The sequence below is a fragment of the Ylistrum balloti genome, unplaced genomic scaffold, assembly GCF_031769215.1.
Source record: "Ylistrum balloti isolate Yb309-2 unplaced genomic scaffold, AGI_CSIRO_Ybal_v1 Utg371604, whole genome shotgun sequence".
NCBI lineage: Eukaryota > Metazoa > Mollusca > Bivalvia > Pectinida > Pectinidae > Ylistrum > Ylistrum balloti.
The window spans coordinates 270,673-293,370 of record NW_026782823.1 but is presented as its reverse complement, the minus strand read 5'-3'; the positions used below and the strand labels follow the sequence as shown (position 1 = coordinate 293,370).

The window sequence follows — 22,698 nt, the reverse complement described above, 5'->3', positions numbered from 1 at the left end:
CTCAGGAGTTTAACAAAAAAATGACTTTTAACCCTGCAACCTTGAATATGGGTCAATATCATTTCATTTTACAAAATTACTTGAGATTCTACAGAGTAGTACTATAATGTACACTAAGTATCTATACTAAAAGGATAAAGAAACGCTGGGTGAACTTTAAACCAGAAATAAAGTATGATATCGGGCTTCATTTAAAACGCAATTTTGTATACTTACAGATAAATTAAAGCTTAAAATTGACCAAAGTCTGTATTTTGCATCTGAAAATTGGTTTAGAGGTACTAACGATTAAATTGAATGGACCCATAGGATTTTGAAATTGAAATTGAACTGAGTCATCAATATCTTGTGTGTCCGCCGTTTGCTGTGGTCACGGCCCTTATTCTTCTGGTCATATTGTTCATGAGAGCGTTAATCCGTCTTATGGGGATGTTGTCCCACTCTTCAATCAGAGCTCTGGTCAACTGCTCTCGAGTAGCAGGGGGCGGCTGGTGCTTTCGAACCTGTCTATCCAACTGGTCCCAAAGATGCTCCATCGGGGACAAATCAGGGCTATATGGCGGCTAATCTAGTGGTTGAATGTTGTTGTTGGCCAGAAAGACTTGGTAAATCCTTGCTACGTGGGGCCTAGCATTATCCTGCTATAAGAAAGGAATAACATGGGGTCGGAGGATCTTATCTCTATACTTAGCTGCTGTTAAATTGCTATCAATAACAACCAATTGTGATTTTAACCCATGTGAGATTCCTTCCCACACCATTACTGAACCACCCCAAAACCTATCCCTCTCTACAACACAAGCTTCCGTAAAATGTTCGCCACGACGTCGGTAGACACATTGACGGCCGTCAGATCGATAAAGACAGAATTGAGACTCGTCCGTGAAGAAAACTTGTCTCCACTGCCTCAGTGGAAAGCGTCGTGGAGCATGTGCATGCGACGCTGACGTCAAGCAGGGGTAAGGTGTGGACCTACGTAGGGGCGACGTGCCCTTACATCAACTTTTCGTAATCGATTCCTTACAGTTTTTGAACTTATAGGATGCCCATGATTTCCACGAACATTAAGTGCACTCTCAACGGCAGTAAGGCACCGATTACACACATGAGAGACAACGATATATCGATCCTGACGACGTGACGTTACGCGCGGACATCCTGACCTAGGTCGATCGGCCAATCGCCTAGTTTCCCAAAGACGTTTTACAAGACGTTCTATGGTGGAAACATTAATACCAAAGTGCCTAACAACCTGATTTTGCAGCTGTCCTTGCATCATCATCTGAATGACCTGTCCCCTCTGAACTTCTGTGAGTCGTGCCATTCTTAAAACGAATCAAATTCTCAATTAATTTCAGGGAAGCAGTTGGTCTGTATAAAGACTAACGAAGAGTGACTTGACTAACGCTGTGTGAGACCAGAACAACACTGTGCACGAGATTCTTGTTTTTTCCTTCCTCCATTTACCAGAGCTGTGCACTGTACCATGACTAAATTTTCGATACATGACAAGGTGTAATATGACCTTATTACTCAATCCACAAAGTTTCACTTTATTTGGAGAACGCGTTTTTAAAATATCGGAATAAATATTACCCTGCGTTTCTTTATCCTTTCAGTAACTATTGTTCCTATTTACCTCTGTCTCCTCCTCAGTGTTAGGTTTACTGGCTTTTGTGTGGTAGTGACGGATTCCTGCGAAATGGGACACTAGTTGTCTGGACGTTATTGTAACCTGTCACCAGAAATAAAATATTTATTGTCATTAAATACTTCACTGTTATATTTAGCATCGAGGCATCCCAGCTAGAAACTGTAAGTTCTACAAATGTATCTAATATATAGATATAAACACCAAAAAACTGACACACATATGTATAGATAGGTAAATTATATAGAGTTAAAGAAACAGCAATGATTGTGGGAAAAAATAGCAAGGCTTGGCATCTAAAATAATAGTTTACCTAAAAAAATATTCTGTGTCATTGTTATGTGTTCTGTGTCATTAGTATGTGTTCTGTGTCATTGTTTTGAGTTCTGTGTCAGTATTATGTGTTCTGTGTCATTGTTACGTGTTCTGTGTCATTAGTACGTGTTCTGTGTCATTAGTATGTGTTCTGTGTCATTGTTATGTGTTCTGTGGCATTGTGTTCTGTGTCAATGTTATGTGTTCTGTGTCATTGTTATGTGTTCTGTGTCATTAGTATGTGTTCTGTGTCATTGTTTTGAGTTCTGTGTCAGTGTTATGTGTTCTGTGTCATTGTTACCTGTTCTGTGTCATTAGTACGTGTTCTGTGTCATTAGTATGTGTTCTGTGTCAGTAGTATGTGTTCTGTGTCAATGTGTTCTGTGTCAATGTTATGTGTTCTGTGTCATTAGTATGTGTTCTGTGTCATTAGTATGTGTTCTGTGTCATAAGTATGTCTTCTGTGTCATTTTGTTCTGTGTCAATGTTATGTGTTCTGCGTCATTGTCATGTGTTCTGTGTCATTAGTATGTGTTCTGTGTCATTAATATGTGTTCTGTGTCATTAGTATGTGTTGTGTCATTAGTATGTGTTCTGTGTCATTCTTATGTGTTCTGTGTCATTGTTATGTGTTCTGTGTTATTGTGTTCTGTGTCATTGCTTTGAGTTCTGTGTCAGTGTTATCTGTTCTGTGTCATTAGTATGTGTTTTGTGTCATTAGTATGTGTTCTGTGTCATTAGTATGTGTTGTGTCATTGTTACGTGTTCTGTGTCATTAGTACGTGTTCTGTGTCATTAGTATGTGTTCTGTGCCATTGCTGTGTTCTGTGTCATTGTTATGTGTTATGTGTCATTGTTATGTGTTCTATGTCATTAGTATGTGTTCTGTGTCATTAATATGTGTTCTGTGTCATTAGTATGTGTTGTGTCATTAGTATGTGTTCTGTGTCATTGTTATGTGTTCTTTGTCATTAGTATGTGTTCTGTGTCATTGTTACGTGTTCTGTGTCATTGTTATGTGTTCTGTGTCATTGTTATGTGTTCTGTGTTATTGTGTTCTGTGTCATTGTTTTGAGTTCTGTGTCAGTGTTATGTGTTCTGTGTCATTAGTATGTGTTCTGTGTCATTAGTATGTGTTCTGTGTCATTAGTATGTGTTGTGTCATTAGTATGTGTTCTGTGTCATTGTTTTGAGTTCTGTGTCAGTGTTATGTGTTCTTTGTCATTAGTATGTGTTCTGTGTCATTGTTACGTGTTCTGTGTCATTAGTACGTGTTCTGTGTCATTAGTATGTGTTCTGTGTCATTGCTGTGTTCTGTGTCATTGTTATGTGTTCTGTGTCATTAGTATGTGATCTGTGTCATTGTTATGGGTTCTGTGTCTTAAGTGTGTGTTCTTTGTCATTAGTATGTGTTCTGTGTCATTGTTATGTGTTCTGTGTCATTGTTATGTGTTCTGTGTTATTGTGTTCTGTGTCATTGTTTTGAGTTCTGTGTCAGTGTTATGTGTTCTGTGTCATTAGTATGTGTTCTGTGTCATTAGTATGTGTTCTGTGTCATTAGTATGTGTTGTGTCATTAGTATGTGTTCTGTGTCATTGTTTTGAGTTCTGTGTCAGTGTTATGTGTTCTTTGTCATTAGTATGTGTTCTGTGTCATTGTTACGTGTTCTGTGTCATTAGTACGTGTTCTGTGTCATTAGTATGTGTTCTGTGTCATTGCTGTGTTCTGTGTCATTGTTATGTGTTCTGTGTCATTAGTATGTGATCTGTGTCATTGTTATGGGTTCTGTGTCTTAAGTGTGTGTTCTTTGTCATTAGTATGTGTTCTGTGTCATTGTTACGTGTTCTGTGTCATTAGTATGTGTTCTGTGTCATTAGTATGTGTTCTGTGTCATTAGTATGTGTTGTGTCATTAGTATGTGTTCTGTGTCATTTTGATCTGTGTCAATGTTTTGTGTTCTGTCTCATTGTTATGTGTTCTGTGTCATTAGTATGTGTTCTGTGTCATTAGTATGTGTTCTGTGTAATTGTTATGTGTTCTGTGTCATTGTTATGTGTTCTTTGTCATTAGTATTTGTTCTGTGTCATTGTTACCTGTTCTGTGTCATTGTTATGTGTTCTGTGTCATTGTTATGTGTTCTTTGTCATTAGTATTTGTTCTGTGTCATTGTTACCTGTTCCGTGTCATCAATATGTGTTCTGTGTCATTGGTATGTGTTCTGTGTCATTGTTATGTGTTCTATGTCATTGTGTTCTGTGTCATTGCTATGTATTCTGTGTCATTGTTATGTGTTCTGTGTCATTAGTATGTGTTTTGTGTCATTAGTATGTGTTCTGTGTCATTAGTATGTGTTGTGTCATTGTTACGTGTTCTGTGTCATTAGTACGTGTTCTGTGTCATTAGTATGTGTTCTGTGCCATTGCTGTGTTCTGTGTCATTGTTATGTGTTATGTGTCATTGTTATGTGTTCTATGTCATTAGTATGTGTTCTGTGTCATTAATATGTGTTCTGTGTCATTAGTATGTGTTGTGTCATTAGTATGTGTTCTGTGTCATTGTTATGTGTTCTTTGTCATTAGTATGTGTTCTGTGTCATTGTTACGTGTTCTGTGTCATTGTTATGTGTTCTTTGTTATTGTGTTCTGTGTCATTGTTTTGAGTTCTGTGTCAGTGTTATGTGTTCTGTGTCATTAGTATGTGTTCTGTGTCATTAGTATGTGTTCTGTGTCATTAGTATGTGTTGTGTCATTAGTATGTGTTCTGTGTCATTGTTTTGAGTTCTGTGTCAGTGTTATGTGTTCTTTGTCATTAGTATGTGTTCTGTGTCATTGTTACGTGTTCTGTGTCATTAGTACGTGTTCTGTGTCATTAGTATGTGTTCTGTGTCATTGCTGTGTTCTGTGTCATTGTTATGTGTTCTGTGTCATTAGTATGTGATCTGTGTCATTGTTATGGGTTCTGTGTCTTAAGTGTGTGTTCTTTGTCATTAGTATGTGTTCTGTGTCATTGTTATGTGTTCTGTGTCATTGTTATGTGTTCTGTGTTATTGTGTTCTGTGTCATTGTTTTGAGTTCTGTGTCAGTGTTATGTGTTCTGTGTCATTAGTATGTGTTCTGTGTCATTAGTATGTGTTCTGTGTCATTAGTATGTGTTGTGTCATTAGTATGTGTTCTGTGTCATTGTTTTGAGTTCTGTGTCAGTGTTATGTGTTCTTTGTCATTAGTATGTGTTCTGTGTCATTGTTACGTGTTCTGTGTCATTAGTATGTGTTCTGTGTGTCTGTGTCATTGTTATGTATGTGTTCTGTGTCATTGTTATGTGTTCTGTGTGTCATTAGTATGTGTTCTGTGTCATTAGTATGTGTTCTGTGTCATTAGTATGTGTTGTGTCATTAGTATGTGTTGTGTCTGTGTCATTTTGATCTGTGTCAATGTTTTGTGTTCTGTCTCATTGTTATGTGTTCTGTGTCATTAGTATGTGTTCTGTGTCATTAGTATGTGTTCTGTGTAATTGTTATGTGTTCTGTGTCATTGTTATGTGTTCTTTGTCATTAGTATTTGTTCTGTGTCATTGTTACCTGTTCTGTGTCATTGTTATGTGTTCTGTGTCATTGTTATGTGTTCTTTGTCATTAGTATTTGTTCTGTGTCATTGTTACCTGTTCCGTGTCATTAATATGTGTTCTGTGTCATTGGTATGTGTTCTGTGTCATTGTTATGTGTTCTATGTCATTGTGTTCTGTGTCATTGCTATGTATTCTGTGTCATTGTTATGTGTTCTGTGTCATTATTATGTGTTCTTTGTCATTAGTATGTGTTCTGTGTCATTGTTACATGTTCTGTGTCATTGTTATGTGTTCTGTGTCATTGTTATGTGTTTTTTGTCATTGTTATGTGTTCTGTGTTATTGTGTTCTGTGTCATTGTTTTGAGTTCTGAGTCAGTGTTATGTGTTCTGTGTCATTAGTATGTGTTCTGTGTCATTAGCATGTGTTCTTTGTCATTAGTATGTGTTCTGTGTCATTGTTACGTGTTTTGGGCCTTTTTGATGTGTTCTGTGGCATTGTTATGTGTTCTGTGTCATTGTTATGTGTTCTGTGTTATTGTGTTCTGTGTCATTGTTTTGAGTTCTGAGTCAGTGTTATGTGTTCTGTGTCATTAGAATGTGTTCTGTGTCATTAGTATGTCTTCTGTGTCATTAGTATGTGTTCTGTGTCATTGTTACATGTTCTGTGTCATTAGTACGTGTTCTGTTTCATTAGTATGTGTTCTGTGTCATTGTTATGTGTTTTGTGTCATTAGTATGTGTTCTGTGTCACTGTTATGTGTTCTGTGTCATTAGTATGTGTTCTGTGTCATAAGTATGTGTTCTGTGTCATTAGTATGTGTTCTGTGTCATTGTTATGTGTTCTGTGTCATTGTTATGTGTTCTTTGTCATTAGTATTTGTTTTGTGTCATTGTTACCTGTTCTGTGTCATTGTTATGTGTTCTGTGTCATTTTTATGTGTTCTTTGTCATTAGTATTTCTTCTGTGTCATTGTTACCTGTTCCGTGTCATTAATATGTGTTCTGTGTCATTGTTATGTGTTCTGTGTCATTGTTATGTGTTCTTTGTCATTATTATTTGTTCTGTGTCATTGTTACCTGTTCTGTGTCATTAGTATGTGTTGTGTCATTAGTATGTGTTCTGTGTCATTTTGTTCTGTGTCAATGTTTTGTGTTCTGTGTCATTGTTATGCGTTCTGTGTCATTAGTATGTGTTCTGTCTCATTAGTATGTGTTCTGTGTCATTGTTATGTGTTCTGTGTCATTGTTATGTGTTCTTTGTCATAAGTATTTGTTCTGTCATTGTTACCTGTTCTGTGTCATTGTTACGTGTTCTGTGTCATTGTTATGTGTTCTATGTCATTGTTATGTGTTCTGTGTTATTGTGTTCTGTGTCATTGTTTTGAGTTCTGAGTCAGTGTTATGTGTTCTGTGTCATTGTTACGTGTTCTGTGTCATTAGTATGTGTTCTGTGTCATTGTTATGTGTTCTGTGTCATTAGTATGTGTTGTGTCATTAGTATGTGTTCTGTGTCATTTTGATCTGTGTCAATGTTTTGTGTTCTGTCTCATTGTTATGTGTTCTGTGTCATTAGTATGTGTTCTGTGTCATTAGTATGTGTTCTGTGTAATTGTTATGTGTTCTGTGTCATTGTTATGTGTTCTTTGTCATTAGTATTTGTTCTGTGTCATTGTTACCTGTTCTGTGTCATTGTTATGTGTTCTGTGTCATTGTTATGTGTTCTTTGTCATTAGTATTTGTTCTGTGTCATTGTTACCTGTTCCGTGTCATTAATATGTGTTCTGTGTCATTGGTATGTGTTCTGTGTCATTGTTATGTGTTCTTTGTCATTAGTATTTGTTCTGTGTCATTGTTACCTGTTCTGTGTCATTAGTATGTGTTGTGTCATTAGTATGTGTTCTGTGTCATTTTGTTCTGTGTCAATGTTTTGTGTTCTGTGTCATTGTTATGTATTCTGTGTCATTAGTATGTGTTCTGTCTCATTAGTATGTGTTCTGTGTCATTGTTATGTGTTCTGTGTCATTGTTATGTGTTCTTTGTCATTAGTATTTGTTTTGTGTCATTGTTACCTGTTCTGTGTCATTGTTATGTGTTCTGTGTCATTGTTATGTGTTCTTTGTCATTAGTATTTGTTCTGTGTCATTGTTACCTGTTCTGTGTCATTGTTATGTGTTCTGTGTCATTGTTATGTGTTCTGTGTCATTAGTACGTGTTCTGTATCATTAGTATGTGTTCTGTGTCAATGCTATGTGTTCTGTGTCATTGTTATGTGTTCTATGTCATTGTGTTCTGTGTTATTGCTATGTATTCTGTGTCATTGTTATGTGTTCTGTGTCATTAGTATGTGTTCTTTGTCATTAGTATGTGTTCTGTGTCATTGTTACATGTTCTGTGTCATTGTTATGTGTTCTGTGTCATTGTTATGTGTTTTTTGTCATTGGTATGTGTTCTGTGTTATTGTGTTCTGTGTCATTGTTTTGAGTTCTGAGTCAGTGTTATGTGTTCTGTGTCATTAGTATGTGTTCTGTGTCATTAGCATGTGTTCTTTGTCATTAGTATGTGTTCTGTGTCATTGTTACGTGTTTTGGGCCTTTTTGATGTGTTCTGTGGCATTGTTATGTGTTCTGTGTCATTGTTATGTGTTCTGTGTTATTGTGTTCTGTGTCATTGTTTTGAGTTCTGAGTCAGTGTTATGTGTTCTGTGTCATTAGAATGTGATCTGTGTCATTAGTATGTCTTCTGTGTCATTAGTATGTGTTCTGTGTCATTGTTACATGTTCTGTGTCATTAGTACGTGTTCTGTTTCATTAGTATGTGTTCTGTGTCATTGTTATGTGTTTTGTGTCATTAGTATGTGTTCTGTGTCATTGTTATGTGTTCTGTGTCATTAGTATGTGTTCTGTGTCATAAGTATGTGTTCTGTGTCATTAGTATGTGTTGTGTCATTGTTATGTGTTCTGTGTCATTGTTATGTGTTCTTTGTCATTAGTATTTGTTTTATGTCATTGTTATCTGTTCTGTGTCATTGTTATGTGTTCTGTGTCAATGTTATGTGTTCTTTGTCATTAGTATTTCTTCTGTGTCATTGTTACCTGTTCCGTGTCATTAATATGTGTTCTGTGTCATTGTTATGTGTTCTGTGTCATTGTTATGTGTTCTTTGTCATTAGTATTTGTTCTGTGTCATTGTTATGTGTTCTGTGTCATTAGTATGTGTTGTGTCATTAGTATGTGTTCTGTGTCATTTTGTTCTGTGTCAATGTTTTGTGTTCTGTGTCATTGTTATGCGTTCTGTGTCATTAGTATGTGTTCTGTCTCATTAGTATGTGTTCTGTGTCATTGTTATGTGTTCTGTGTCATTGTTATGTGTTCTTTGTCATACGTATTTGTTCTGTCATTGTTACCTGTTCTGTGTCATTGTTACGTGTTCTGTGTCATTGTTATGTGTTCTGTGGCATTGTTATGTGTTCTATGTCATTGTTATGTGTTCTGTGTTATTGTGTTCTGTGTCATTGTTTTGAGTTCTGAGTCAGTGTTATGTGTTCTGTGTCATTAGTATGTGTTCTGTGTCATTAGTATGTGTTCTGTGTCATTGTTATGTGTTCTGTGTCATTGTTATGTGTTCTTTGTCATTAGTATTTGTTCTGTGTCATTGTTACCTGTTCTGCGTCATTAGTATGTGTTGTGTCATTAGTATGTGTTCTGTGTCATTTTGTTCTGTGTCAATGTTTTGTGTTCTGTGTCATTGTTATGTGTTCTGTGTCATTAGTATGTGTTCTGTCTCATTAGTATGTGTTCTGTGTCATTGTTATGTGTTCTGTGTCATTGTTATGTGTTCTTTGTCATAAGTATTTGTTCTGTGTCATTGTTACCTGTTCTGTGTCATTGTTACGTGTTCTGTGTCATTGTTATGTGTTCTGTGGCATTGTTATGTGTTCTATGTCATTGTTATGTGTTCTGTGTCATTAGTATGTCTTCTGTGTCATTAGTATGTGTTCTGTGTCATTGTTACATGTTCTGTGTCATTAGTACGTGTTCTGTGTCATTAGTATGTGTTCTGTGTCATTGTTTTGTGTCATTAGTATGTGTTCTGTGTCATTGTTATGTTTTCTGTGTCTTTAGTATGTGTTCTTTGTCATTAGTATTTGCTCTGTGTCATTGTTACCTGTTCTGTGTCATTGTTATGTGTTCTGTGTCATTAGTACGTGTTCTGTGTCATTAGTATGTGTTCCGTGTCAATGCTATGTGTTCTGTGTCATTGTTATGTGTTCTATGTCATTGTGTTCTGTGTCATTGCTATGTGTTCTGTGTCATTGTTATGTGTTCTGTGTCATTAGTATGTGTTCTTTGTCATTAGTATGTGTTCTGTGTCATTGTTACATGTTCTGTGTCATTGTTATGTGTTCTGTGTCATTGTTATGTGTTTTTTGTCATTGTTATGTGTTCTGTGTTATTGTGTTCTGTGTCATTGTTTTGAGTTCTGAGTCAGTGTTATGTGTTCTGTGTCATTAGTATGTGTTCTGTGTCATTAGCATGTGTTCTTTGTCATTGTAATGTGTTCTGTGTCATTGTTATGTGTTCTTTGTCATTAGTATTTGTTCTGTGTCATTGTTACCTGTTCTGTGTCATTGTTATGTGTTCTGTGTCATTGTTATGTGTTCTGTGTCATTAGTATGTGTTTTGTGTCATTAGTATGTGTTCTGTGTCAATGCTATGTGTTCTGTGTCATTGTTATGTGTTCTATGTCATTGTGTTCTGTGTCATTGCTATGTGTTCTGTGTCATTGTTATGTGTTCTGTCTGTGTCATTAGTATGTGTTCTTTGTCATTAGTATGTGTTCTGTGTCATTGTTACATGTTCTGTGTCATTGTTATGTGTTCTGTGTCATTGTTATGTGTTTTTGTCATTGTTATGTGTTCTGTGTTATTGTGTTCTGTTTCATTGTTTTGAGTTCTGAGTCAGTGTTATGTGTTCTGTGTCATTAGTATGTGTTCTGTGTCATTAGCATGTGTTCTTTGTCATTAGTATGTGTTCTGTGTCATTGTTACGTGTTCTGTGTCATTGTTATGTGTTCTGTGGCATTGTTTTGAGTTCTGAGTCAGTGTTATGTGTTCTGTGTCATTAGCATGTGTTCTTTGTCATTAGTATGTGTTCTGTGTCATTGTTACATGTTTTGGGCCTTTTTGATGTGTTCTGTGGCATTGTTATGTGTTCTGTGTCATTGTTATGTGTTCTGTGTTATTGTGTTCTGTGTCATTGTTTTGAGTTCTGAGTCAGTGTTATGTGTTCTGTGTCATTAGAATGTGTTCTGTGTCATTAGTATGTCTTCTGTGTCATTAGTATGTGTTCTGTGTCATTGTTACATGTTCTGTGTCATTAGTACGTGTTCTGTTTCATTAGTATGTGTTCTGTGTCATTGTTCTGTGTTTTGTGTCATTAGTATGTGTTCTGTGTCATTGTTATGTGTTCTATGTCATTGTTATGTGTTCTGTGTTATTGTGTTCTGTGTCATTGTTTTGAGTTCTGAGTCAGTGTTATGTGTTCTGTATCATTAGTATGTGTTCTGTGTCATTAGTATGTGTTCTGTGTCATTAGTATGTGTTCTGTGTCATTGTTATGTGTTCTGTGTCATTGTTATGTGTTCTTTGTCATTAGTATTTGTTCTGTGTCATTAGTATGTGTTCCGTGTCAATGCTATGTGTTCTGTGTCATTGTTATGTGTTCTATGTCATTGTGTTCTGTGTCATTGCTATGTGTTCTGTGTCATTGTTATGTGTTCTGTGTCATTAGTATGTGTTCTTTGTCATTAGTATGTGTTCTGTGTCATTGTTACATGTTCTGTGTCATTGTTATGTGTTCTGTGTCATTGTTATGTGTTTTTTGTCATTGTTTCTGTGTTATGTGTTATGTGTTCTGTGTCATTGTTTTGAGTTCTGAGTCAGTGTTATGTGTTCTGTGTCATTAGTATGTGTTCTGTGTCATTAGCATGTGTTCTTTGTCATTGTAATGTGTTCTGTGTCATTGTTATGTGTTCTTTGTCATAAGTATTTGTTCTGTGTCATTGTTACCTGTTCTGTGTCATTGTTATGTGTTCTGTGTCATTGTTATGTGTTCTGTGTCATTAGTATGTGTTTTGTGTCATTAGTATGTGTTCTGTGTCAATGCTATGTGTTCTGTGTCATTGTTATATGTTCTATGTCATTGTGTTCTGTGTCATTGCTATGTGTTCTGTGTCATTGTTATGTGTTCTGTCTGTGTCATTAGTATGTGTTCTGTTTATTGTGTTCATTAGTATGTGTTCTGTGTCATTGTTACATGTTCTGTGTCATTGTTATGTGTTCTGTGTCATTGTTATGTGTTTTTGTCATTGTTATGTGTTCTGTGTGTTTTGTGGCATTGTTATGTGTTCTGTGTCATTGTTTTGTTCTGTGTTATTGTGTTCTGTGTCATTGTTTTGAGTTCTGAGTCAGTGTTATGTGTTCTGTGTCATTAGTATGTGTTCTGTGTCATTAGCATGTGTTCTTTGTCATTAGTATGTGTTCTGTGTCATTGTTACGTGTTCTGTGTCATTGTTATGTGTTCTGTGGCATTGTTTTGATGTTTCTGTGTCATTGTGTTATGTGTTCTGTGTCATTAGTATGTGTTCTGTGTCATTAGCATGTGTTCTTTGTCATTAGTATGTGTTCTGTGTCATTGTTACATGTTTGTGTCATTGTTATGTTCTGTGTCATTAGTATGTGTTCTGTGTGTTCTGTGTCATTGGTGTTCTTTTTGTTATGTGTTCTTTTCTGTGTCATTGTTATGTGTTCTGTGTCATTGTTATGTGTTCTTTGTCATTGTTTTGAGTTCTGAGTCAGTGTTATGTGTTCTGTGTCATTAGTATGTGTTCTGTGTCATTAGTAGGTATTCGTTGTCAGTAGTATGTGTTATGTCTCAGTGTTATGTGTTGTGTGTCATTGTTATGTGTTCTGTGTTATTGTGTTCTGTGTCATGTTCTGTGTCATTGTTAGTATTAGTATGTGTTCTGTGTCATTGTTATGTGTTCATTAGTATGTGTTCTGTGTCATTATTGTATGTGTTCTGTGTCATTGTTATGTGTTTGTGTCATTGTCATTGTGTCATTGTTATGTGTTCTGTGTCATTGTTATGTGTTCTTTGTCATTAGTATTTGTTCATTAATATGTGTTCTGTGTCATATGTGTTCTTCATTGTGTTGTCTGTGTCTGTGTCATTGTGTCAGTTATGTGTGTCATTAGTATGTGTTCTGTCTCATTAGTCATTGTTATGTGTTCTTTGTCATTAGTATTTGTGTTCATGTTTGTGTGTCATTGTTACCTGTTCTGTGTCATTGTTATGTGTTCTGTGTCATTGTGATGTGTTCTTTGTCATTAGTATGTGTTCTGTGTCTGTGTCATTGTTACCTGTTCCGTGTCATTAATATGTGTTCTGTGTCATTGTTATGTGTTCTGTGTCATTAGTATGTGTTCTGTGTCATTAGTATTTTGTTGTTCTGTGTCATTGTGTGTTTTGTGTGTTCTGTGTCATTAGTATGTGTTCTGTGTCATTAGTATGTGTTCTGTGTCATTGTTTCTGTGTCATTGTTAGTGTTTTGGGCCTTTTTGATGTGTTCTGTGGCATTGTTATGTGTTCTGTGTCATTGTTATGTGTATGTGTTCTGTGTCATTGTTTTGAGTTCTGTGTTATGTGTTCTGTGTCATTAGTATGTGTTCTGTGTCATTGTTATGTGTTCTGTGTCATTGTGTGTCATGTATGTGTGTTCTGTGTCATTGTTATGTTTTCTGTGTCATTGTGTTCTGTGTCATGTGTTCTGTGTCATTGTTATGTGTTCTGTGTCATTGTTTCTGTGTGTTCTTTGTCATTAGTTATGTGTTCTGTGTGTGTCATTGTTATGTGTTCTGTTCTGTTATGTGTTCTTTGTCATTAGTATTTGATTGTTACCTGTTCCGTGTCATGTGTTCTGTGTCATTGTTATGTGTTCTGTGTCATTGTTATGTGTTCTTTGTCATTAGTATGTGTTTTTTGTCATTGTTAACTGTTGTGTGTCATTGTTATGTGTTCTGTGTCTGTGTGTTGTGTCATTAGTATGTGTTCTGTGTCATTTTGTTCTGTGTCACGTTTTGTGTTCTGTGTCATGTTATGCGTTCTGTGTCATTGTATGTGTTCTGTCTCATGTGTGTTCTGTGTCATTGTTATGTGTTCTGTGTCATTGTTATGTGTTCTTTGTCATAAGTATTTGTTCTGTCATTGTTACCTGTTCTGTGTCATTGTTACGTGTTCTGTGTCATTGTTATGTGTTCTGTGTCATTGTTATGTGTTCTATGTCATTGTTATGTGTTCTGTGTTATTGTGTTCTGTGTCATTGTTTTGAGTTCTGAGTCAGTGTTATGTGTTCTGTGTCATTATTATGTGTTCTGTGTCATTAGTATGTCTTCTTTGTCATTTTTATGTGTTCTGTGTCATTGTTATGTGTTCTGTGTCATTGTGTGTTCTGTGTCATTGTTAGTATGTGTTGTGTCATTAGTATGTGTTCTGTGTCATTTTGTTCTGTGTCAATGTTTTGTGTTCTGTGTCATTGTTATGTGTTCTGTGTCATTGTTATGTGTTCTGTGTCATTGTTATGTGTTCTGTGTCATTGTTATGTGTTCTGTGTCATTGTTATGTGTTCTTTGTCATAAGTATTTGTTCTGTCATTGTTACCTGTTCTGTGTCATTGTTCTGTGTCATTGTTATGTGTTCTGTGTCATTATAATGTGTTCTGTGTCATTAGTATGTCTTCTGTGTCATTAGTATGTGTTCTGTGTCATTGTTACATGTTCTGTGTCATTAGTACGTGTTCTGTGTCATTAGTATGTGTTCTGTGTCATTGTTATGTGTTTTGTGTCATTAGTATGTGTTCTGTGTCATTGTTATGTTTTCTGTGTCTTTAGTATGTGTTCTTTGTCATTAGTATTTGTTCTGTGTCATTGTTACATGTTCTGTGTCATTGTTATGTGTTCTGTGTCATGTACGTGTTCTGTGTCATTAGTATGTGTTCCGTGTCATGCTATGTGTTCTGTGTCATTGTTATGTGTTCTATGTCATTGTGTTCTGTGTCATTGCTATGTGTTCTGTGTCATTGTTATGTGTTCTGTGTCATTAGTATGTGTTCTTTGTCATTAGTATGTGTTCTGTGTCATTGTTACATGTTCTGTGTCATTGTTATGTGTTCTGTGTCATTGTTATGTGTTTTTTGTCATTGTTATGTGTTCTGTGTTATTGTGTTCTGTGTCATTGTTTTGAGTTCTGAGTCAGTGTTATGTGTTCTGTGTCATTAGTATGTGTTCTGTGTCATTAGCATGTGTTCTTTGTCATTGTAATGTGTTCTGTGTCATTGTTATGTGTTCTTTGTCATTAGTATTTGTTCTGTGTCATTGTTACCTGTTCTGTGTCATTGTTATGTGTTCTGTGTCATTGTTATGTGTTCTGTGTCATTAGTATGTGTTTTGTGTCATTAGTATGTGTTCTGTGTCAATGCTATGTGTTCTGTGTCATTGTTATGTGTTCTGTGTCATTGTGTTCTGTGTCATTGCTATGTGTTCTGTGTCATTGTTATGTGTTCTGTCTGTGTCATTAGTATGTGTTCTTTGTCATTAGTATGTGTTCTGTGTCATTGTTACATGTTCTGTGTCATTGTTATGTGTTCTGTGTCATTGTTATGTGTTTTTGTCATTGTTATGTGTTCTGTGTTATTGTGTTCTGTTTCATTGTTTTGAGTTCTGAGTCAGTGTTATGTGTTCTGTGTCATTAGTATGTGTTCTGTGTCATTAGCATGTGTTCTTTGTCATTAGTATGTGTTCTGTGTCATTGTTACGTGTTCTGTGTCATTGTTATGTGTTCTGTGGCATTGTTTTGAGTTCTGAGTCAGTGTTATGTGTTCTGTGTCATTAGTATGTGTTCTGTGTCATTAGCATGTGTTCTTTGTCATTAGTATGTGTTCTGTGTCATTGTTACGTGTTTTGGGCCTTTTTGATGTGTTCTGTGGCATTGTTATGTGTTCTGTGTCATTGTTATGTGTTCTGTGTTATTGTGTTCTGTGTCATTGTTTTGAGTTCTGAGTCAGTGTTATGTGTTCTGTGTCATTAGAATGTGTTCTGTGTCATTAGTATGTCTTCTGTGTCATTAGTATGTGTTCTGTGTCATTGTTACATGTTCTGTGTCATTAGTACGTGTTCTGTTTCATTAGTATGTGTTCTGTGTCATTGTTATGTGTTTTGTGTCATTAGTATGTGTTCTGTGTCATTGTTATGTGTTCTGTGTCATTAGTATGTGTTCTGTGTCATAAGTATGTGTTCTGTGTCATTAGTATGTGTTTTGTGTCATTGTTATGTGTTCTGTGTCATTGTTATGTGTTCTTTGTCATTAGTATTTGTTTTGTGTCATTGTTACCTGTTCTGTGTCATTGTTATTTGTTCTGTGTCATTGTTATGTGTTCTTTGTCATTAGTATTTCTTCTGTGTCATTGTTACCTGTTCCGTGTCATTAATATGTGTTCTGTGTCATTGTTATGTGTTCTGTGTCATTGTTATGTGTTCTTTGTCATTAGTATTTGTTCTGTGTCATTGTTACCTGTTCTGTGTCATTAGTATGTGTTGTGTCATTAGTATGTGTTCTGTGTCATTTTGTTCTGTGTCAATGTTTTGTGTTCTGTGTCATTGTTATGCGTTCTGTGTCATTAGTATGTGTTCTGTCTCATTAGTATGTGTTCTGTGTCATTGTTATGTGTTCTGTGTCATTGTTATGTGTTCTTTGTCATAAGTATTTGTTCTGTCATTGTTACCTGTTCTGTGTCATTGTTACGTGTTCTGTGTCATTGTTATGTGTTCTGTGGCATTGTTATGTGTTCTATGTCATTGTTATGTGTTCTGTGTTATTGTGTTCTGTGTCATTGTTTTGAGTTCTGAGTCAGTGTTATGTGTTCTGTGTCATTAGTATGTGTTCTGTGTCATTAGTATGTCTTCTGTGTCATTAGTATGTGTTCTGTGTCATTGTTATGTGTTCTGTGTCATTGTTATGTGTTCTTTGTCATTAGTATTTGTTCTGTGTCATTGTTACGTGTTTTGGGCCTTTTTGATGTGTTCTGTGGCATTGTTATGTGTTCTGTGTCATTGTTATGTGTTCTGTGTTATTGTGTTCTGTGTCATTGTTTTGAGTTCTGAGTCAGTGTTATGTGTTCTGTGTCATTAGAATGTGTTCTGTGTCATTAGTATGTCTTCTGTGTCATTAGTATGTGTTCTGTGTCATTGTTACATGTTCTGTGTCATTAGTACGTGTTCTGTTTCATTAGTATGTGTTCTGTGTCATTGTTATGTGTTCTTTGTCATAAGTATTTGTTCTGTGTCATTGTTACCTGTTCTGTGTCATTGTTACGTGTTCTGTGTCATTGTTATGTGTTCTGTGGCATTGTTATGTGTTCTATGTCATTGTTATGTGTTCTGTGTTATTGTGTTCTGTGTCATTGTTTTGAGTTCTGAGTCAGTGTTATGTGTTCTGTGTCATTAGTATGTGTTCTGTGTCATTAGTATGTCTTCTGTGTCATTAGTATGTGTTCTGTGTCATTGTTACATGTTCTGTGTCATTAGTACGTGTTCTGTGTCATTAGTATGTGTTCTGTGTCATTGTTATGTGTTTTGTGTCATTAGTATGTGTTCTGTGTCATTGTTATGTTTTCTGTGTCTTTAGTATGTGTTCTTTGTCATTAGTATTTGCTCTGTGTCATTGTTACCTGTTCTGTGTCATTGTTATGTGTTCTGTGTCATTAGTACGTGTTCTGTGTCATTAGTATGTGTTCTGTGTCAATGCTATGTGTTCTGTGTCATTGTTATGTGTTCTATGTCATTGTGTTCTGTGTCATTGGTATGTGTTCTGTGTCATTGTTATGTGTTCTGTGTCATTAGTATGTGTTCTTTGTCATTAGTATGTGTTCTGTGTCATTGTTACATGTTCTGTGTCATTGTTATGTGTTCTGTGTCATTGTTATGTGTTTTTTGTCATTGTTATGTGTTCTGTGTTATTGTGTTCTGTGTCATTGTTTTGAGTTCTGAGTCAGTGTTATGTGTTCTGTGTCATTAGTATGTGTTCTGAGTCATTAGTTTGTCTTCTGTGTCATTAGTATGTGTTCTGTGTCATTGTTACATGTTCTGTGTCATTAGTACGTGTTCTGTGTCATTAGTATGTGTTCTGTGTCATTGTTATGTGTTTTGTGTCATTAGTATGTGTTCTGTGTCATTGTTATGTGTTCTGTGTCTTTAGTATGTGTTCTTTGTCATTAGTATGTGTTCTTTGTCATTAGTATGTGTTCTGTGTCAATGTTAGGTGAAAAAAAATTCACTAAATTTCCAAAGAAGTGTGAACATAGGTCAAAAGTGTGAAAAATATTGATTACTTAATACATGTACATGAAAATGAACATTTAACATCTAATACTATACACACTAAATCTTCACCTAAAAGATTCTTATTTTCAAATATTCTCATTTTGGAGGTTTAAACAAAAAAATATTTGAAGTAAAGAGAATGTGTTTTTCACTGAGGCCATTGAAATGAAGTTATCTTATTAATGTTGTTAGGGCTTTAGACTGTGTAGGTGGTTATAACCTCCTATACACACAACCAACCCTTGCTGTTGACATTATTTGATTGTGTACTTGTTATTGCATGACTTACTACAGTTTCATTGTCACTGTTGCTAAGTTACGCACCAAATTTTGTACATTTTACCTGAATATTTATATTTCAAGTTTGTTCTGATGACCACACGACTAAGTCTACGTCTTGATTAAAGCCAAACAGCCCAACCTGACCCTGTCATTCGTATCTTTACCTATTGATAATCTTATTTCTGTTTTTCGTGACTTTGTTTAATCCTTGGAAAACAATTTAAAATAGAACACACTGAAAATATCAATCTCTACACTACATAATGAAAACAAAGCTTTGTGCAGTCGTAATTTACCACCACAATGACCTTACCACTAAAAAGTGTAATACAAGACTGTCACCAATACACGTAAAGAAGAATGTAAATGTACAAGGATGTCACTCACAAAAAGTTTACCTCTTAAGGTTTATGAAAAAAAATTATAAATAATTCTAGATTTAGCATGACATCTGGTCAGTTAATGAAAATATTTTGTAAAAATATAACCATGATATACCATCCACAATTATGTTTTATTTGCACATCCATTTGATCCCAACACAACAGGAATTTATCATGATCCTGAAAGGTCAGTTGATTTGGAATGTTACTGGCATTATGAATCCTTGTTCTGGTACAGCGTGCAATACCTACATTACGTGACATTTATAATATGTATACATATGAAGTAATAGCAACAGTATGGACAAGTGAATTGTCAAATTTTCGAGACAATCTGCCTCTTTATCAAGACACATACATAGAACCTAAAACAAATACAAAGTTTGCTAGTCTGTACTGTTGCTAATACTTAATTGATCATATATCTATCCCAGTAATACACATCCAACGAACCTTTGTTTGTTAGGATCCAGTACCAATATTGGACCATACCGTTGATATAACATGCTATATTACATATATATTATGATCAATATATATATATACATGTTAGTCAGTTATTTATAAATTAGAAACATTATGATTTAATAGCTGTAACCATGGTATTTAACCTATAACCTACAGATGTACATCCTAAAGCCAAATGACCTACAGACTGACAAATACAAATATAAAATAAAACTTGATATTCAATCTTCCATATTTTCAAAAACACTCATACATTTAGAACCAGAAGAGTACATATTTACTTATCTATAATCATTTAATAAATTTGTATACTTAAAAATATTCTTTAATTTAACTTCTAAATTTTAAGAATTTTGTCCTTAAGGTTTTGTAAATCTTTCACATATTTTCAAAAACACTCCTACATTTATAACAAGAAGAGTACACATATACCTTTTTATAATCATTTGATAAGATTTTATACTTAAAGATATTTTCAAATTGAAGTTATTTTTGTCTAATGTCTTTAAGGTTTTGCAAATCTTAAACATCTGGAAAATGTAAACATGTATAAACCACCACCATATTTTGTCTACGTATGTCTACGGCTGGTAATTATGTATTGTCTACAAGTGCCCTGTAGTACTGGAGTCTATGTGTTCCACAGAACACATATCTAAATCTCTTACCATGGATACTAAGTTCCTTTTGGTATATAATACCAATAAACAGCTACACCTGAAATTGTACAGTGGAACTCACTTAATGTCATGTCTGTTCATGTCTTTTTCCAGTTAATATCGTTTTCTTGAACCAATCAATTGATTGATTGCTTCCTTGTTCACATCTGTAAGACTGTCCAGCAGCAGCATTGAAGGGTTAACGTCTTGTTAAATCCATCTAGCTTACTGTTTCCAAATATATTATCACAAAATCCTGGACACACAGCTTTTTGGCAGAAATGAGTTGACTGATGTAAAAGGTGTTAACAATAACATGAAGAAATAGCTAGGGTAGACAAACATAAAAAGGAGACAAGGGTTACACAGAAAGATATCTAGGGTAACACACAAAGATGTCTAGGGTAACACAGAAAGATGTCTAGGGTTACACAGAAAGATATCTAGGGCAACACATAAAGATATCTAGGGTAACACAGAAATATGTCTAGGGTAACAAAGAAAGATATCTAGGGTAACACACAAAGATATATACGGTAACACAGAAAGATATCTAGGGTAACACAGAAAGATATCTATGGTTACACACAAAGATGTCTAGGGTAACACAGAAAGATGTCTTGGGTAACACAGAAAGATATCTAGGGTAACACAGGAAGATATTTATGGTAACTCAGAAAGATATCTAGGGCAACACAGAAAGATATCTTGGGTAACACAGAAAGATATCTAGGGTAACATAGAAAGATGTCTTGGGTAACACAGAAAGATATCTAGGGTAACACAGAAAGATGTCTAGGGTAACACAGAAAGATATTTAGGGTAACACAGAAAGATGTCTAGGGTTACACAGAATGATATCTAGGGCAACACATATAGATATCTAGGGTAACACAGAAATATGTCTAGGGTAACAAAGAAAGATATCTAGGGTAACACAGAAAGATATCTAGGGTAACACAGAAAGATATCTAGGGTAACACAGAAAGATATCTATGGTAACACACAAAGATATCTAGGGTAACACAGAAAGATGTCTTGGGTAACACAGAAAGATATATACGGTAACACAGAAAGATATCTAGGGTAACACAGAAAGATATCTATGGTAACACACAAAGATGTCTAGGGTAACACAGAAAGATGTCTTGGGTAACACAGAAAGATATCTAGGGTAACACAGAAAGATATCTAGGGTAACACAGAAAGATGTCTAGGGTAACACAGAAAGATGTCTCGGGTAACCCAGAAAGATATCTAGGGTAACATAAAAAGATATCTAGGGTTACACAGAAAGATGTCTAGGGTTACACAGAAAAATATCTAGGTAACATAGAGATTATAGGATTACAGAGAAGGACTTAGGGCAAGACAAAATGACAACAAGATTTTATCTCAACATAGAGACAACTATAAATATGTTAGTTGTTGACAAACATTGGACTTCACAGTAAGGCCAAAGCTGACAAAATTCAAGTGTGAACCTTGTTAGTAAATAAAACCATTAGAAAGTAAATTTAAAAGGAGTAGGAATAAACTTGCTTTAACACAAGAAAAAGAGAAAGAAAAAAGCAAATGAAATCCTTAACTAGTCATTATTCAGAAGTTACTCATCCAGTTTTATCAAAAAAGAGTGCAAGTGGTTATGATATAAAGAAGTAAATCTTGAAAGATGATTTTGTAACTCTGGACACAGGATCACAAAGAAATCAGCACAAAGATAAACTTCTAGTGAAAAAGTGACCCATGCTTTTTATCAGTCTTATTATAAGGAAAAGGATTTAGCTTCAACAATAAAGAGGACCTAAAGAGCTGACAGAAAGGCAGTCTCCATCTGGTTTAGATCAGGACGATAATTCAAACGATTTCCACATACCTTTTTGCCATTGACTTCTTTCTCTGGAAAACTTGGTATGTAGTGTTGTATAGGTTTGTCTAGTTCCAGTGTACCAGCTTCGAGCTGTTTAGCAACAGCTACCATGGTGATAGATTTACTGATACTAGCAATTCTTAGAACGGTGTCAGCTGAGCAAGGCACACGATTCTCCACATCAGCATAACCAAGACCTGTAGTAAAGAACACAGCTTGAAATAGTTTCAAACCTTTGGAATGAATTTTGACAAAATCAAATGCTCAGTGTACAGCACTTAGGGCTAATACAACTCTACTTGTCTCTATACTGTTAAAAAACAAGCACAACTATATGATCCTGTAAACAAATACAAAAGGAACTGAGTTTCATTATCAAGATCAAATTGACTGGCTTTGATTTTTGTGCATCTCCTTAATTTACATGTTTACAAAATCAGAGTTATCAGCTAATGCATATTTTAAACAATTTATTTTGTGGAAATTATATCAGTTCAAAGCTAAGCACATGTATGGGTGATGATTACATACGGATTAGCTCTCTTTTCATCAGTGGAGAAAGCTTAAGTAAGTTTCAAATGAAATTGAGAAATTATATATAAAGAACTTGATTCTTTTTTAAAAGCAACCTTCCTGTTGACACTGACAGAGTTACCATACCTTCAGACCTCCTTCCTGTTGACACTGACAGAGCTACCATACCTTCAGACCTCCTTCCTGTTGACACTGACAGAGTTACCATACCTTCAGACTTCCTACCTGTTGACACTGACAGAGTTACCATACCTTCTGACTTCCTACCTGTTGACACTGACAGAGTTACCATACCTTCATTCCAGACTTCTTTCCCATTGACACTGACGGAGACTGCTAGACCTGGACTGCCTGATTCATCCTAGAAAACAAACAATACTAAATCTGTAACGGTAAGGCATAATGAAAAACACTTGCCATCATTGGGGCATGAAGTAGCGACCCTTCCATCTAGATCTCTAATCAGGCAATTTTCTGCTGCAGTAAAGGAAAACTCTCACTAGCCAAGCCTAGTGAGGCGACCTGTGTTTCTCAAATG

General features: G+C 35.2%; 1 protein-coding gene across 1 annotated transcript in view; it reads right to left on the bottom strand.

The window, feature by feature from the left end:
* The window catches only part of LOC132563143 (serine beta-lactamase-like protein LACTB, mitochondrial), a 30,982-nt gene that overhangs the window by 7,817 nt on the left and 467 nt on the right, over positions 1 to 22,698 (bottom strand). The window contains exons 2-4 of the mRNA XM_060227904.1: positions 22,455 to 22,521; positions 21,633 to 21,823; positions 1,640 to 1,735 (exon numbers count right to left, since the gene is read on the bottom strand). Coding sequence (XP_060083887.1) covers positions 1,640 to 1,735; positions 21,633 to 21,823; positions 22,455 to 22,521 — 354 coding nt within the window. The remainder of the gene's footprint in view (positions 1 to 1,639; positions 1,736 to 21,632; positions 21,824 to 22,454; positions 22,522 to 22,698) is intronic.